This window comes from Octopus sinensis, linkage group LG27 (genome assembly GCF_006345805.1).
Source record: "Octopus sinensis linkage group LG27, ASM634580v1, whole genome shotgun sequence".
In the NCBI taxonomy this organism is placed as follows: Eukaryota; Metazoa; Mollusca; class Cephalopoda; order Octopoda; family Octopodidae; genus Octopus; species Octopus sinensis.
In genome coordinates, this window is record NC_043023.1 from 18,389,821 (window position 1) to 18,405,454 (window position 15,634).

The 15,634-nt window shown below is 36.9% G+C and overlaps 3 protein-coding genes across 9 annotated transcripts in view; 2 read left to right on the forward strand and 1 right to left on the reverse strand.

Moving 5' to 3' along the window:
* Positions 1 to 15,634, forward strand: part of LOC115225268 (adhesion G-protein coupled receptor G6-like) — a 1,160,637-nt gene that overhangs the window by 825,860 nt on the left and 319,143 nt on the right. The window lies entirely within an intron of this gene.
* LOC115225305 (slit homolog 1 protein) overlaps positions 1 to 15,634 on the forward strand; it is a 514,782-nt gene that overhangs the window by 193,274 nt on the left and 305,874 nt on the right. The gene's annotated exons all lie outside the window — the stretch shown is intronic.
* The window catches only part of LOC115225271 (leucine-rich repeat-containing protein 15-like), a 233,029-nt gene continuing 224,852 nt past the window's right edge, over positions 7,458 to 15,634 (reverse strand). Inside the window, exons 16-17 of the mRNA XM_036513971.1 lie at positions 11,289 to 11,302; positions 7,458 to 7,469 (exon numbers count right to left, since the gene is read on the reverse strand). Coding sequence (XP_036369864.1) covers positions 11,289 to 11,302 — 14 coding nt within the window. The 3' untranslated portion in view covers positions 7,458 to 7,469. The remainder of the gene's footprint in view (positions 7,470 to 11,288; positions 11,303 to 15,634) is intronic.

Below are 15,634 nucleotides of genomic sequence, written 5' to 3' on the forward strand. Positions count from 1 at the left end.
TCTCTCTCTCTCTCTCTCCCATGCGTTATTTGAACTTACAGTAGAATATAACGATGTTTCAAATAAAAACAAAACATATTGTATTAAGAAACCACATTTATTTCTTCGTTAATAAAAGTTAAAGATTATATTGAAAATTAGTAGTGAAAATTGGCAGTTAGAAAATATCTATAGAATTACAAATCAAACCATATGATGTTAGATTTTGTGAGTTACAGAAAATAAGAAGGTTTAAAGTACATTGCAGTTTATAAAGTCTCTAAGTTTCGTAGTGTTATATTGATAGATAAAAATGAAGTTCTCTTTTATGCAAGCATGTTTAATGTAATATAAGAAGAAAAGAAGATTCTCAAAGACATTAATTTTTTATATTCTTGATTATGTTCTCTTCTCTGCTGTTCCAACATCTGTTTTATTACCAGAACGTGAACCTGGAAATACAATGAGAAAAACCTCTATGAAATAAAGTAAAGTAACCCAAGCCCTTATGTTTTATATATAACCCCAATTGTCATCTGCTATTTCCCCATACGTTAAACATATGAATTACAGAAGAATCATACACAATTTATATTAAAAAAAACTAATAAAACTTTTAATAAAATATTGTAGTGCGAAACAATTGTACCAAATTAACGGAGTCATTCTTGTTGCTTATTTTTTTATTATAATCACCCCGCAAATTTTTATGGATAACACCATACAAAATTCTGATGCATCTAAATTAAGTACCATATTCATTTGAATTTAAATTGTTGCTGAACTTATATATATATATACATATATACGACAGGCTTCTTTCAGTTTCCGTCTACCAAATCCACTCACAAGGCTTTGGTCGGCCCGAGGCTATAGTAGAAGACACTTGCCCAAGGTGCCACGCAGTGGTACTGAACCCGGAACCATGTGGTTGGTAAGCAAGCTACTTTCCACACAGCCACTCCTGCGTCTATGTTATATTTATATACATTGAATTTGTGTGTGGATGTGATGTAAAAGAAGCGTATCGTAACCGGGATGAGATATGAAACACCAAGTGCATTATCTCTTGCAATCATACAGTAGGTGTCGATGGTTATAATTATAATTCCCTGTAATCAAGAAACAAGAGATGATAGTAGAATGCATAGAAAACAGATAGACTATTTATGTATATATATATAATACTTTTTGACAGTTATATATATTCTTTTTTAAAAAATAATAATTTAAAAATTTATTAATTCAAAATTTTAAAAATATTTAAAAAATATAAATATTTATAAATATAAATTAAAAATTTTAAATTTAAATAATTTAAGTTTTAAATTTTATATTTTATATATTTTGTACAATATATTAATTATGTTTAGTTTTATGTTTGGTTTATGTTTTTCATTGTTTGATTTGCCTACTAGTGGTTTTATCTCTAATTTAATTTATATATATATATATAATATGTATGTATGTATGTGCGTGTATATGTATGTATGTATGTGTGCATGCATGTATGTATGTATATATGTATGTATGTATGTGCGTGTATATATATGTATGTATGAATGTATGTATATATGTATATATGTATGTAAGTATATATGTATATATGTATGTATGTATGTATATATGTATATATGTACGTATGTATATATGAATGTATGTATCTATGTATGTATATATGTATATATGTATGTATGTATATATGTATGTATGTGTGTATGTGCGTGTATATGCATCCATGTATGTATGCATGCATGCATGTATGTATGTATGTATGTATGTGCGTGTATATGTACGTATGTATGTATGTATGTATATATGTATATATGTATGTATATATGTATGTATGTATATATGTATGTATGTATATATGTATGTACGTATGTGTGTATGTATGTATATATGTACGTATGTATGTGCGTGTATCTGTATGTATGTATGTATGTATGTATATATGTATGTCAGGTCACCTTCGAGTGCTACTGGTAACATGTAACCCAGTACAACCTGTTGCATGGTCGGGTCGTCGGCGACCAAACCGGCAACCCCGGTGAGGAGGGTGTTTATTGGACACCCTGCGGGATGAAAAACAAAACCCGTCAAAGGGCGGAGGACCTCTTGAGAGTCAACGGCCATCCAATAAATGTTAGCACGGGTACGTAGAAATTCCGGGGTGGTGTCCGGCGTGCCGAAAGACCACTGGGAGTGAGGCGCCCCTCAGCTTTTGTTAAAGCACGTCTCAAGGAGAAGGTCACTCTGATATAAAACCAGATATGCAGGGAATGGCATTGAACATTTTGGGGATCTTTGGTTTGTGCTAGAGATCACGGCGCTCCCACATCCCTGAGCCTGCGACTCATATTGGCACCAGACATCTTGCTCCGGCTTGTCTCTGGATAATGTCAATAGAGTGGAGAGGGTCTATGAGGTGTTGTGCAAGCCTTATTGGACCTAAAACTCTGCACAGGCATTGCCGACCTTTTTTTTTCCTATATATATCTATCCTTTTTTAGTATATATTTTCTTCATTTTTAGTATATATATATATATATATATATTTTGTTTTTATTCGGAAGTCCTGCGGCGATGGGAAGGTGGTGAAGCATGCAGACCTGACGGGTTGGAAGCATGTAGTCAGCGACCTGCACGTAGGCGGCCCATGCTAGATATAAAGTCGTCTCTTTTTCGCCCAAGACAGCGGTAGTATTCGGTTGCTGCATGGGTGTCTGAGCAGCTCCATTTGGAGAGGGCACTGCTCACCCGGAGACCGGGGAGATTCTAGAAAAGGTGAACCAAAAATTGCCTGTCTTTCCATATCTGGTCAGTTTAGCGCGACTGACGGATGTCCACTCTGCGCTCGAAAAACAAAGAGTCTTTTATCTATAAAATCTGGACGGAACTTAAACATTTCATGTTGGAATGTGCGTACTCTGTTGGACAACAAGAATGATTTCAGGCCTGAAAGACGCACTGCACTTGTTGCTCGTGAGCTGAACCGTTATAAAATTGATATAGCTGCACTCTCAAAGACTCGTATAGAAGGTGATGGTCAGCTTGAGGAAGTAGGAGGCGGATACAACTTTTTTGGGAAAGGAAGGCAGAAGGAGGAGCGCAGGGAGGCTGGTGTTGGTTTTGCAGTCCGATCTGATATCCTGAAGAAGTTGGAAGAGCTCCCTGTTCCTATAAATGAACGTATAATGACCCTACGGTTGCACTTGAAAGGTAAGCGGTTTGCTACTCTAATAAGTGCCTATGCACCTACTTTGACTAGCTGTGATGAAGATAAAATAATCTTTTATACCCAGCTGAGAGCCATACTTAGAAAAATCTCCAATTCTGATAAAGTCATTCTACTGGGGGATTTTAATGCCAGAGTAGGAACAGACTGGCAAACATGGAACTCTCTAGGACATTTTGGTGTAGGAAAATGAATAGCAATGGTCTCATGCTACTGGAGCTTTGCGAAGAACACGGACTTTACATTGCAAGTACTCATTTTGTGCACAAAGGTGATCACACAACAACATGGATGCATCCAAGGTCAAAAGTTTGGCACTTGCTGGATTACGTCATCATCCGCAAGCGCGACATTTATGACATTTGTAATATCAAGTCCTTGCATGGATCAGAATGCTGGACGGACCACAGTCTGGTGCGAGCAAAGTTCCAAATGGTGATTAGGGCGAAAGAGAGAAGAGGACCAGTCAGCATTCCTCGCCGTCTAAATGTCCACAAGGTATATGATGTGGTTAGGAAAGAGCTTCAGACTCGCTTGTCCATTATTGAAACTGCTGCAGGATGGGAAGATTTTCGAGACCAGGTTGTTCAATGTGCAGCCGAAACACTGGGGTATGTTACTGCCAGACACAGAGACTGGTTTGATGAGAATGATGCTGAAATTCAACGACTATTAGTGGTGAAGCGCCATGCCCACAGTGTGTTGCTGCACAGAGAACTGTCTACTGTGCAGCTAAGTCTAGCACTTGCCCACTATAACAGTGTAAAATCACTACTGCAGCGATCTCTCAGGAAGATGCAGAACACTTGGTGGGAGGATCTTGCTCGTGATGTTCAGGCTGCTGCTGATGCAAATGACAGCAAGAAGCTTTACCATCTTATGAAGCGAGCTTATGGACCTAAGAGCTCCACATCAGCTCCTTTGCTTTCCAAGGAGTCTTTCACTCTGTTTACTAAATCAACAGAAATCACAGGTCGCTGGATCGAACACTTCTCTGAACTCCTAAACCATGAGTCAGTTGTGGATGAAACAGTGATTGATACTATGAAACAAAGACCTATCATTGACTCCTTAGACTCATCGCCATCAATACATGAAGTAATGACATCAATAAGTAAATTGAATCTTGGTAGGGCACCTGGAAAGGATGGAATTTGTGCTGAGGTCTTGCGATTTGGTGGTAATTGCATCACACAGTCCCTTCATGAACTTATTAGTGTAGTCTGGAGGGATGGTGCAATCCCTAAGGACTGGAAGGATGCAATTATTCTTCCTCTATATAAAGGAAAAGGAGCCAGAACAATGTGTGGTAACTACAGAGGTATTGCTCTACTATCAGCTGCTGGCAATGTTCTGGCAAGTATTCTTCTTACCCGTCTGAATGGGTGTCTCGTAAATGATGTCCTATCTGAATCTCAATGTGGCTTCCGATCTGGTAGAGGGACAATGGATATGATTTTCACAGCAAGACAGATGCAGGAGAAGTGCTATGAGCAGAATATGGATCTTGTCCAGGTATTCATTGATTTAACTAAGGCCTTTGATACTGTAAATAGGGCCTTTCTATGGAAAATACTTGGCAAACTTGGATGTCCGGATCACTTTGTATCTATAATTAAATCATTTCATGATGGGCTGGAGGCTTGGGTCAATGTTGGTGGTGCCATGGCGGAACCCATTCCTGTAGAGAATGGTGTTAAGCAGGGTGACATCCTTGCCCCAACTCTCTTTTCTTTGTACTTTGCTGCTACTTTTACTCATGCTTTTGCTAAGGTTAGCTCTCTGGAAATATATGTCAGATCTCGATCTTCTGGCCTCCTCTTTAATCTTCGCCGATTTGCTGCCAATTCAAAGGTTTCCCAGTCTATTATTCGTGACCTCCTTTATGCAGATGACTGTGACTTAGTCACTCATACAGTGGATGACATGTAAATACTCATGAATTGCATTTCTGCTTCTTGCAGGGCATTTGGACTCAGCATTAGCCTGGACAAGACTGTTGTAATGTTCCAGCCTGCACAAGGAAATCCATATATAGAACCAGCTATCTTGGTTGAAGAAACAATTCTGAAGGTAGTAGACAAGTTTGTCTACCTGGGCAGCACACTCAGCCGTTCTTGCTCCCTGGATGAAGAAATATCTTTCAGGTTGTAGAGAGCAACAAATTCCTTCCGGTCTCTTCAGTCTCGTGCCTGGTCCCAACATGGCATCTCAAGGAGAACAAAAGATGTTGTGTACCGTGCTTGTGTACTGACAGTGCTTATCTACTCATGTGAGACATGGACTCTGTACAAACGTCAGGTAAGGGTCCTTGAACGTTTTCCTCAGAGATGTCTCAGACACATTCTCAATGTTGGCTGGACCTCAAAAATTCCAGACACACAGATCCTGAGGACAGCTGATATCTTGAGTATTGAGGCGATGGTACACAAGCACCGGTTGCGTTGGGCTGGACACCTTATTAGAATGGAGGATAGAAGGATTCCTAAGCAGATGCTCTATGGAGAACTTGTGAATGAAAGGAGACTCCGGCAGAAACAAAGGCTGCGATTTAAGGACTGTGTTAAGTCCTCGTTAAAGGCCTTTGATATGCAGGACACTGACTGGGAGAACAATGCCTGTCATCGCCACAGATGGAGGGAGCAGGTTAAGGAGGGGATCGACACTTTTGAGAGAGTACTATCCAGCATGAAAAACTTAGGCGAGCTGTGCGAAAGCGCACGTCTCGTATACTGAATGGGGAAAGCTTGGTCTGCAATTTTTGCAGTCGTGTATGCTTGTCAAGAGCAGGGCTAATTAGCCACCAACGGAGCCGCAAATGCAAAATATAAGTTAGTCCTAGAGCGCACAATGTTCCTGAAGGTCGGCAATGGTCTTCCTCGGTCACGAGTGGACGGCCATCATGTATGTATGTATGTATGTATGTATGTATGTATGTATGTATGTATGTATGTATGTATATATATATGTATGTATGTATGTATGTATGTATGTATGTATGTATGTGTGTATGTATGTATATATGTATATATGTATGTATATATACATGTGTGTATGTATGTATGTATGTATAAGTATGTATATGTATGTATATATGTATGTATATATGTATGTATGTGTGTATGTATGTATGTATGTGTGTTTGTATGTATGTTTGTGTATGTACATATATGTGCGTATGCATATGTGTATATGCGTATGCATGTGTGCGTGCCTATACGCATGTATGTATGTATGCATGTATATAAGTATGTATGTATATACTTATGTATGTACGTGAGTATTTAGGTAAGTGTGTTTCCACATCAATGGCCTTTCCTGCAGACATCAACCACATCGATCTTACCAATCTGTGAGAACCCCACTAAATGATGGCTGTTGCATCTCTGTATTAAAACAATTTATGGAAGAAAATAGAAAATGAAATTCTTACTTGGAACAAACATAAAATATTATATAAGAATGAGACAGGCTAATGATATTCCGCAGCCAATGTAAGATGCCATTGATAAGAGGTGACTAGTTTCCCCCGATTTCTGCAACAGAAACAAATAACAACGTATTAACTCCTTTTCCCATTCACATTCCTATGTCGGTCAATAATTATATAAATTATGAGTGTATAAAGTGTTGATGTAGAATGTTGCGTATGTGTAAGCTGCATTAATGGCAATATTAATAATGGGCCGTCTTACACTGCATGTTGGATGAGAGACAGTTTCACCGAATTCATTATGTATATATGGGATGTGTAACTAAAAGTATGAGATGTACCACCAACTCATAGATTTTTAGTTCAAATGCAATTAAGATGGCTTCGTATATTTTATCAGTCCAGCTAACTGAGGTTGCTTCACTTAAACCATATCTCACCTGAGATAGACCGATGTCATTTCTTTCTCATTCCTTTAACACAAGGCAAATTAAGATCATTCTTCCACTCTCAGACCTTGATGTTGCATGATCAGTTTCCTTTACATAAAGCAGCATCATTTAACAAGTAAGAGGACGTGTCCGCTTCAAATATGCTTTGGCCATGGATACTATAGATTATGAATGATGACAAAATAGATATGACAGCATTTTCGATAGGTTGTTCGTCTCATTTTGGGTCAATATATAACATGGAATATGTGAAAAATGAATATTTAGATAGATGAAGAAATGGGAAATTGAAATTATTTTCGTAACGAAGAATTAGAGAAATGAAAACATTAATAAAGACAACAAGTGAATTGATTCTGTAATGTTTCTGATAAAAACTGACAAAGATAGACGCAATATCAGTGACCTGACGATTTAATCTCGGTTCTTGTGGCGTCGGGTGGTATTGGAAACTGGTATGGAGTGAACTAGCAATTTGAATTAATTCAAAAATCATGTAGGCTACACTATGTGCCATAGATAGGTGCATATGTTATTTTGTGGGCGGCAGAAGTGTTATATAAGTAACAAGTGGTGGATACATGTGTATTATGGATGTAAAAAAGCATCAGTAGAAGAAATCGCATAAATATAAGGAGAGTTCATATAAGAGAAACACGAAAGACCAAGGGTTTAACATCTAAGCTGCCAACATGTTTAATGAGCTACGGAGGGTCATCATATCTTAAATACATCTCTATCAACTAGACGACCATTCAGGTGGTTTCAACATAACAGATTTTTACTGTCAGGACAGGTGACCATCTCTCTCGATTCCTTTCACATCAATGCTGAAAGAATTCTCCTCTATTTTGTTGATGACATGTAAAGGACATCGTCCTAAGTTTAAACTCATAAACAACAGCCATAACAACTACAACTACGACCCACACATTTACCGACATGTCCACCAATACAAAATCAAGCAGGTGTTGAAATTATTAATGCATAGACACAAGCAGCCTAGTTACAGGTAATTAAGAATTTGTCATAATTTTACTAACCAAAAGGGCAAAACTTGTCAGATGGTCACAGGAACAAAGTACTTTCTGTCCAGGTTCATACTTGGATACATTACAGCCTTTAGGTGACCATTTGGGAATCTGTCCAGGAGATTCATCCCAAAAAACACACTGTGGGTTGGTGGCATTCTGAAAAAAAAATACATTCTGATAATTTAATCAAATTAGCTTGTAATTAAAATACATGTAATGCGTCTTTGTTAATTACGTTATCAAAACGTCAAAACATCATAGCAAACAACGTTTTGATTGCTTTTGGCATTGGGAATCCAACATCATTGGCTGTGGCATTGCTTAACTCACCATTTTACCTCAGTTATACATCTATGTATATTCTCATAGTATACAGCATTCACCATAAAAGTGGAAGAAGAAGACATTGGATGGTGTAGTTCTAGAAACAATTAACGATATACAAGTTGATAAGATATTGATGTTTGGGATGTGTTTCATAGATTTACTGGGTCAGGTAGAACATGAAAATAAAGAGCGACAACGGTCACCATATGAAAGCCCGAAGTAACTCACACTTAAATTACACGGCCCTAATGAATGAAGCCAATACGGAAAGATATTAAAGCATTATGTTGTGGATAGGAAAATACAAGACAAACAACTTAAAGCTTGGAATGAAAAAAGAATGCCTCCATCATCACACAACGTTTACATTATAAACATAAAGTTATAACTCTCATCACGGTAACAGACTACTACTACTACTACTACTACTACTACTACTACTACTACTACTACTACTACTACATATAAGTTATAAACATATAAGTTATAACTCTCAACACTGTAACAGGTACTACCACTACAACTGCTACTATTACTGCTGCTGCTGCTACTACTACTACTACTACTGCTCCTGCCACTACTACTACTACTATTACTACTTCTACTACTGCTACTACTACTACTACTACTACTACTACTACTTCTACTACTGCTACTACTACAGTGTTTCTTTCGAGAAGAGTGAGATGTGGCTTTGAAATGAAATATTAACAACAACAACAACAACAACAGTTATAATAAATATAGTTATTACCTGATCTATTAGTCCGAATGAGATATTAACCGGATCCTCGAGGTTGGTTATTTGAATGTTTGGAATCGTTGCGGCAATAATGTGACTGTTGATTTTAGTGTTTGCTTTGGTACTGGAGTTTTGTATTACCTGTAAAAAGATGACATCATATTAAAACTAATTTATTCAATAGAAAAGTTGGCAATCTTACGGTTCTGGTATATTTTACGTCAAATGACCACGTGTATTAGTTTATATATGATCGTCGATTTCCGTAAAAACCTTTAATTTTTTTACATTTATTTTTTTACATATGGGGTTGGGGAAATGGGATCTTTGGGGTTTGGGTTAGGGTTAGGACCCTAACCCTAACCCTAACCCCAAAGATCCCATTTCCCCCCAACCCCATAAAAAATCTTTTATTTTTTTACATTTATTTTTTTACATACGGGGTTGGGGAAATGGGATCTTTGGGGTTTGGGTTAGGGTTAGGGTTTAGGGTTAGGGTTTGGGGTTAGGGTTAGGGTTAAGACCCTAACCCTAACCCTAACCCCAAAGATCCCATTTCCCCCCCAACCCCATATGTAAAAAAATAAAAGTTTTTTACGGAAATCGACGATCATATATAAACAAATACACGTGGTCATTTAACGTAAAATATACTAGAACCGTATGATTACACGAATCTAATTCAACCTTTTTAAACACACACACACACAGAGGCACACGCGCACGTCACACATATATCTATATACATATATGGGTGTGTGTGCGTGCGTGTGTGTTCTGCATTAATCAATGAATCATTTATTTGCTGATTTGCATATTAGAACAATGATTCTGAATTCACTCTGAATGCCTGCGGAGACTAAATCAAACCAAAACACCGGTGTCTTATGGATTTCTGAATGAGCTCTGATTTTAACACATCAAGTATCTTAAGAGAAGTTTTGCCGAGACAAAACTCAAAACAACGGCCGTTTAAGTTTCTGTATACATCATAAATTATATACATCCACACACACATACATGCATATATACATATGTGTATATACATAGCATTTGTAGCTGTGTTCTATTAGTATTGCCATCAACAACGAATTCAAGCATTAAGTCTGGTGGAGAAAGATAAATTGCCAATTTGGTTCCATACCCTATATAGCTTATCATCCTTCAGGGAGAAAAACGAAATCCTCGAAACGGCAGCCCGTTCTTCGGTTTTCAGGTGTTTCAATAAACTCGTTGGTAATGAAATGAAGTCGTATGTCTGATGGAAGAAAATGAAATAAAATGAAATTGATAAATGAAATACTCTACTACATATGATGTCACTGTGAAAATTGTTAATAAAACCAGGTGGTTATTTATCTTTGCAACCCCCTTCAATTAATTGTCAGTACTTATTTGAAAGAGGTTGAACCTGAAAATGCATAAATTCGAGAAGAATCGGCCAGCGAGCACTCCCCTTCTGTTCATAAGTACATTTAACAAAAATTCTATAAGATGACGTGAGTATAAAGAAATGTATTGAAAGAAATCTTGAAATCAATTACAGTTTAATTAACTATAGCTTCTAAATATACGATGCTTTGAGTGTGTCTTTTAATTGGTGTATAAATGAAAAGATTTTGGGGTCTTCCAACTCGCGAAAATCCTACATATAATTGCCCATGAGAGAAGCAATGTGAAGTCCAACAATCTTCAGAGACTGTCTTTGGGATTTACTCTTTTACTTGTTTCATTCATTTGACTGTGGCCATGCTGGAGCACCGCCTTTAGTCGAGCAAATCGACCCCGGGACTTATTCTTTGTAAGCCCAGTACTTATTCTATCGGTTCTCTTTTGCCGAACCGCTAAGTAACGGGGACACCAGCATCGGTTGTCAAGCAATGCTAGGGGGACAAACACACACACGCATATATATATATATATATATATATATATATATATATACGACGGGCTTCTTTCAGTTTCCGTCTGCTAAATCCACTCACAAGGCTTTGGTCGGCCTGAGGCTATAGTAGAAGACACTTGCCCAAGGTGCCACGCAGTACGACTGAACCCGGAACCATGTGGTTGGTAAACAAGCTACTTACCACACAGCCACTCCTGCTAAAGATATTATATTTCACTGTAATGTATTTCATCAATTTGGGTGTTAGAACAAACGGTTAATAAGGGAGAAATCATGAGGAAGTACTGTACCATTGTCTTGATTCGTTTTCTTTATTTCCAAATGAAATACCATAGACCGCACCATTGAACGTGTCCTTCTTCACTTTGATGGCACCAATACCAAGATTAGGATGTAAGACTGTCAGTTGCTGCTCTTCCAGTGGAATCTCTTCCGGGATTGCTTCTATAATGTCCAGCATTCTGTGAGAAAACCAAGAAATGAAATCTCAACTAAGAGTGTGTTTCGAATACGTAATTAGATATAGGTGTAATTACCCTAATTATATTGATTAAGAAATCTATTTTATGCCTTATTGCTACTAATGCTTCCACTATTTCTGCCACTATTTCTTCTTCTTCTTCTTCTTCTTCTTCTTCTTCTTCTTCTTCTTCTTCTTCTTCTTCTTCTTCTTCTTCTTCTTCTTCTTCTTCTTCTTCTTCTTCTTCTTCTTCTTCTTCTTCTTCCTCCTCTGCCTCTGCCTCTGCTGCTACTACCACTACTACTACTACCACTACTACTACCACTACCACCACTACTACTACTACTACTACTACTACTACTACTACCACTACTACTACTGCTGCTGCTGCTGCTGATACTACTACTACTACTACTACTACTACTACCACCACTACTAACAACAACAAATGTGATATGGATTTTACCTTTTCCCAGTTCTCTTTGATTGTTCTGCTTCAACCAAAATCTCTTCCGGTGTGTCTATCATATCGTTGATACTAGGAAGTATGTTATTCAGTGTTATATTTGTGGACACATTCGATATCAATGGCACCATTTTCTCTTGAATGTCTACAGCCAAGTCTATATCTTCTGCTTTGAAATACTTTGCTTTCTTGGAAATATCGCGGACTATTGTTGAAATCTCCTCAACATTTTCTGCAATGGGAAATTTAAGATGAAATTTAGGGAAATTTTCATTCGCATTCAAGATGCAAATTAAGTCACATGACTATTAATGAATCAATGAAAATTAATAAACTACCCCGATTTCATATAGCACAGACATTGCTAAACGTGTTCAGGTCATCAGCTGTTTACTCATTGCTGTACATCGTTAGCACCTCCATCTTTGTAGAATTAACAGAAACAGGAGTGGCTGTTTGGTAAGTAGCTTGTTTACCAACCACATGGTTCCGGGTTCAGTCCCACTTCGAGTCATCTTGGGCAAGTGTCTTCTGCTATAGCCCTGGGCCGACCAATGCCTTGTGAGTGGATTTGGTAGACGGAAACTGAAAGAAGTCCGTCGTATTTATGTATACATATGTGTGTGTGTGTGTGTGTGAGTGTGTCTGTATATGTTTGTGTTCCCCGCCCCCTCCAACATCCCTTGACAACCGATGCTGGTGTGTTTATGTCCCCGTTACTTAGCGGTTCGGCAAAAGAGACCGATAGAATAATTACTGGGCTTACAAAGAATAAGTCGCTGAGTCGAGTTGCTCGACTAAAAAGGCGGTGCTCCAGCATGGCCGCAGTCAAATGACTGAAACAAGTAAAAGAGTAAAAGAGTAAAGAGTAGGTGGTGGTGGTGGAATTACTATACAGTATGGGGTCCTTTATAGCTGAATACGACATACCCTTGTTGGTGGGTGTTTGTAAATGATATTATTGACAGCCAATGGCGGTGTGATTCAACATCCATTATAATCTGTTGAGAGTGGTAACTTGCTCGCATTCAATGAAACACAACCATATGGATTACATCACTGATTATTCATTTTACAACCGCCAACAGTACGTGATAGAGTTGTGTACCAGTAATATATCTATCGTTTTATCTACTGAGCCATTCTACAGAAATGTGAGGAAAAGAGTAGTCTTAACGATATAATAATAAACTCAGATCTCTCAAGTAATAACTTCTGTCAGCACGTTTCCATAAAGGATTCAAACGATAAACCGTTGGAAGAGATTAACAAAAGGGATTATACGACTTATCATATCTTGACATAATTTTAATCATCACTGTATATACATACAAACACATAAGTATATATTCATACACACACATGTATTAAAAGGCAGCATAAACATCACAAAAACTGTTACTCGGAGTTTCACGTTCCCGTTTGTCGGACAGTTTTGTTTAGAATGAAGCAAGATAAACTTATATGAAGAAATACAATTTCTTTGATAGAAACACATTTGGAAATGGTTTTGTTCCGTTGGTCCTTTCAACTGACGGTCTTTACAAAAGCCGGTTGCATGAAATAACAATTGCAGTTTCAAATCATATTATATAAATCGAAGAAAACCTTTAATCGGAAATAGCTTATGTAGGAAGAAAAAAGCCTGAGTACGAAGGGTAAATAATTAGTTGCAAAAATAATAATAAATTAAAGGATATATCCGTTTAAACAACTTTCACGCTAAAATATATACACATACGAAAAATCTATAATATACATATATACACAAAACATACAGGCGAAGGTACATGGTTACATTTATATATATATATATATATATATATATATATATATATATATATATATATATGTTATATATATTTTTTTTACACGTTAGACCACTGGAAATGTAAATTTTGATCAAATGCTATTGATGTTAATTAAATTCCATTTCCCTTTCATAAGATTATATATACAGATATATATATATATATATATATATATATATATATAGGCAAACTTGAAAATATACAAATGCATATATACGTATGCACACACACACACACACACACACACATACACACGCACGCATAAAGCCGCCTAGTGTATGCTTATACAACTTTGTTATTACAGGAGAAAGAAAGAAAAGAAAAATCAGAGAATAACAAGTGAAAGGAGAAAGAAAAAAGGGAAAAAGAATAAAAGAAATAGAAACAGAAAATGAGAGAGAGAGAGAGAGAGAAAGGGGAAATAGGTCGAGGTAGAAAGTGTGAAATGATTCGCGTTCCTATGTCTAAGGAAAGTTCCTATGTTTAAGGAAAGTTCCTATGTTTAAGGAAAGTTCCTATGTTTAAGGAAAGTTCCTATGTTTAAGGAAAGTTCCTATGTCTAAGGAAAGTTCCTATGTTTAAGGAAAGTTCCTATGTCTAAGGAAAGTTCTTATGTTTAAGGAAAGTTCCTATGTCTAAGGAAATTTCCTATGTCTAAGGAATGTTAGGAATTTCGTTCAACTGGCGAAACGCACACATACAACGACATGCATATCTACATAAATACAAACATACAAATACACACACATATAGACACGCATACAAATATATAAATTAATATTTACGCAAATACATATATACATAATATATATATATACATATAGATATATACACACACACACACACACATATATATATATATATATATATATATATATACATATATATACACCATAACGTATATACGCATACATTTTGAAAAACTGCCGGGTATATATAATAGTAAAATGTTAAATAAATTAGAATAATAAATGCGTGAGTAAACAATGAAACTAAACCTCGGCGTAGACAAACATTTATGGCCGTTAGGACAAGACACATTGTGATGGTTAACGCCTGGAAGAAATTTTGAAAGTTATATAATAAATACAACAGAAGAAAATAGTAGAAGAGAAAAAATGTCGAGAGGCGAGAAAAAAATGACGTCCAGCTAAGTAAACGTCGCGTGCAGAAAAGAGAGATATGCGAAAACATGACCTATAGTCACGTGGGAGCAAACAGGCAGAGGAGAATGGGGACTGTTCATTTGAAGCACTGATTCTCCACAATTTATGTATTTAAAAAAAATCTCGATGGTGCAGTTTTATTAAGTTTTCCTGATTTGTCGCTGAAAGCTCGAAATAGGGAGTAATTAACAGTCGACAACTGAGGAGGAGATAAACTTCTTTTGTCATTTTGTGTGTGTGTGTGTGTGTGTGTGTGTGTGTGTGTGTGTGTATACGTAATGGAAGACAGACGTATATCTCTCTTGCTCCTATTACTTACAATTACTTACTATTACTACTAATACTGTAGTAAGAGTAAACGCTCACCTTTACCGATGTCTTCACCTGTGATGTTCTTTAGTTGTTGAGTGATCCTCTCTGTATTGTAACACTGGGTCATGTCTGGTTCTTGCCAGACACCAGTGAATGGTGAACACTTTGGTGATGTCATATGTTGAATTGTTGCATTTTCGGAATGTGCCGCCTGTCTAGAGGAACTGAAAAATGAATATCAAATGTTGTCAAACGTGTTAATGCAATTTTATTTCATGAATATCATAGGAATGTGAGAGAAACATTGA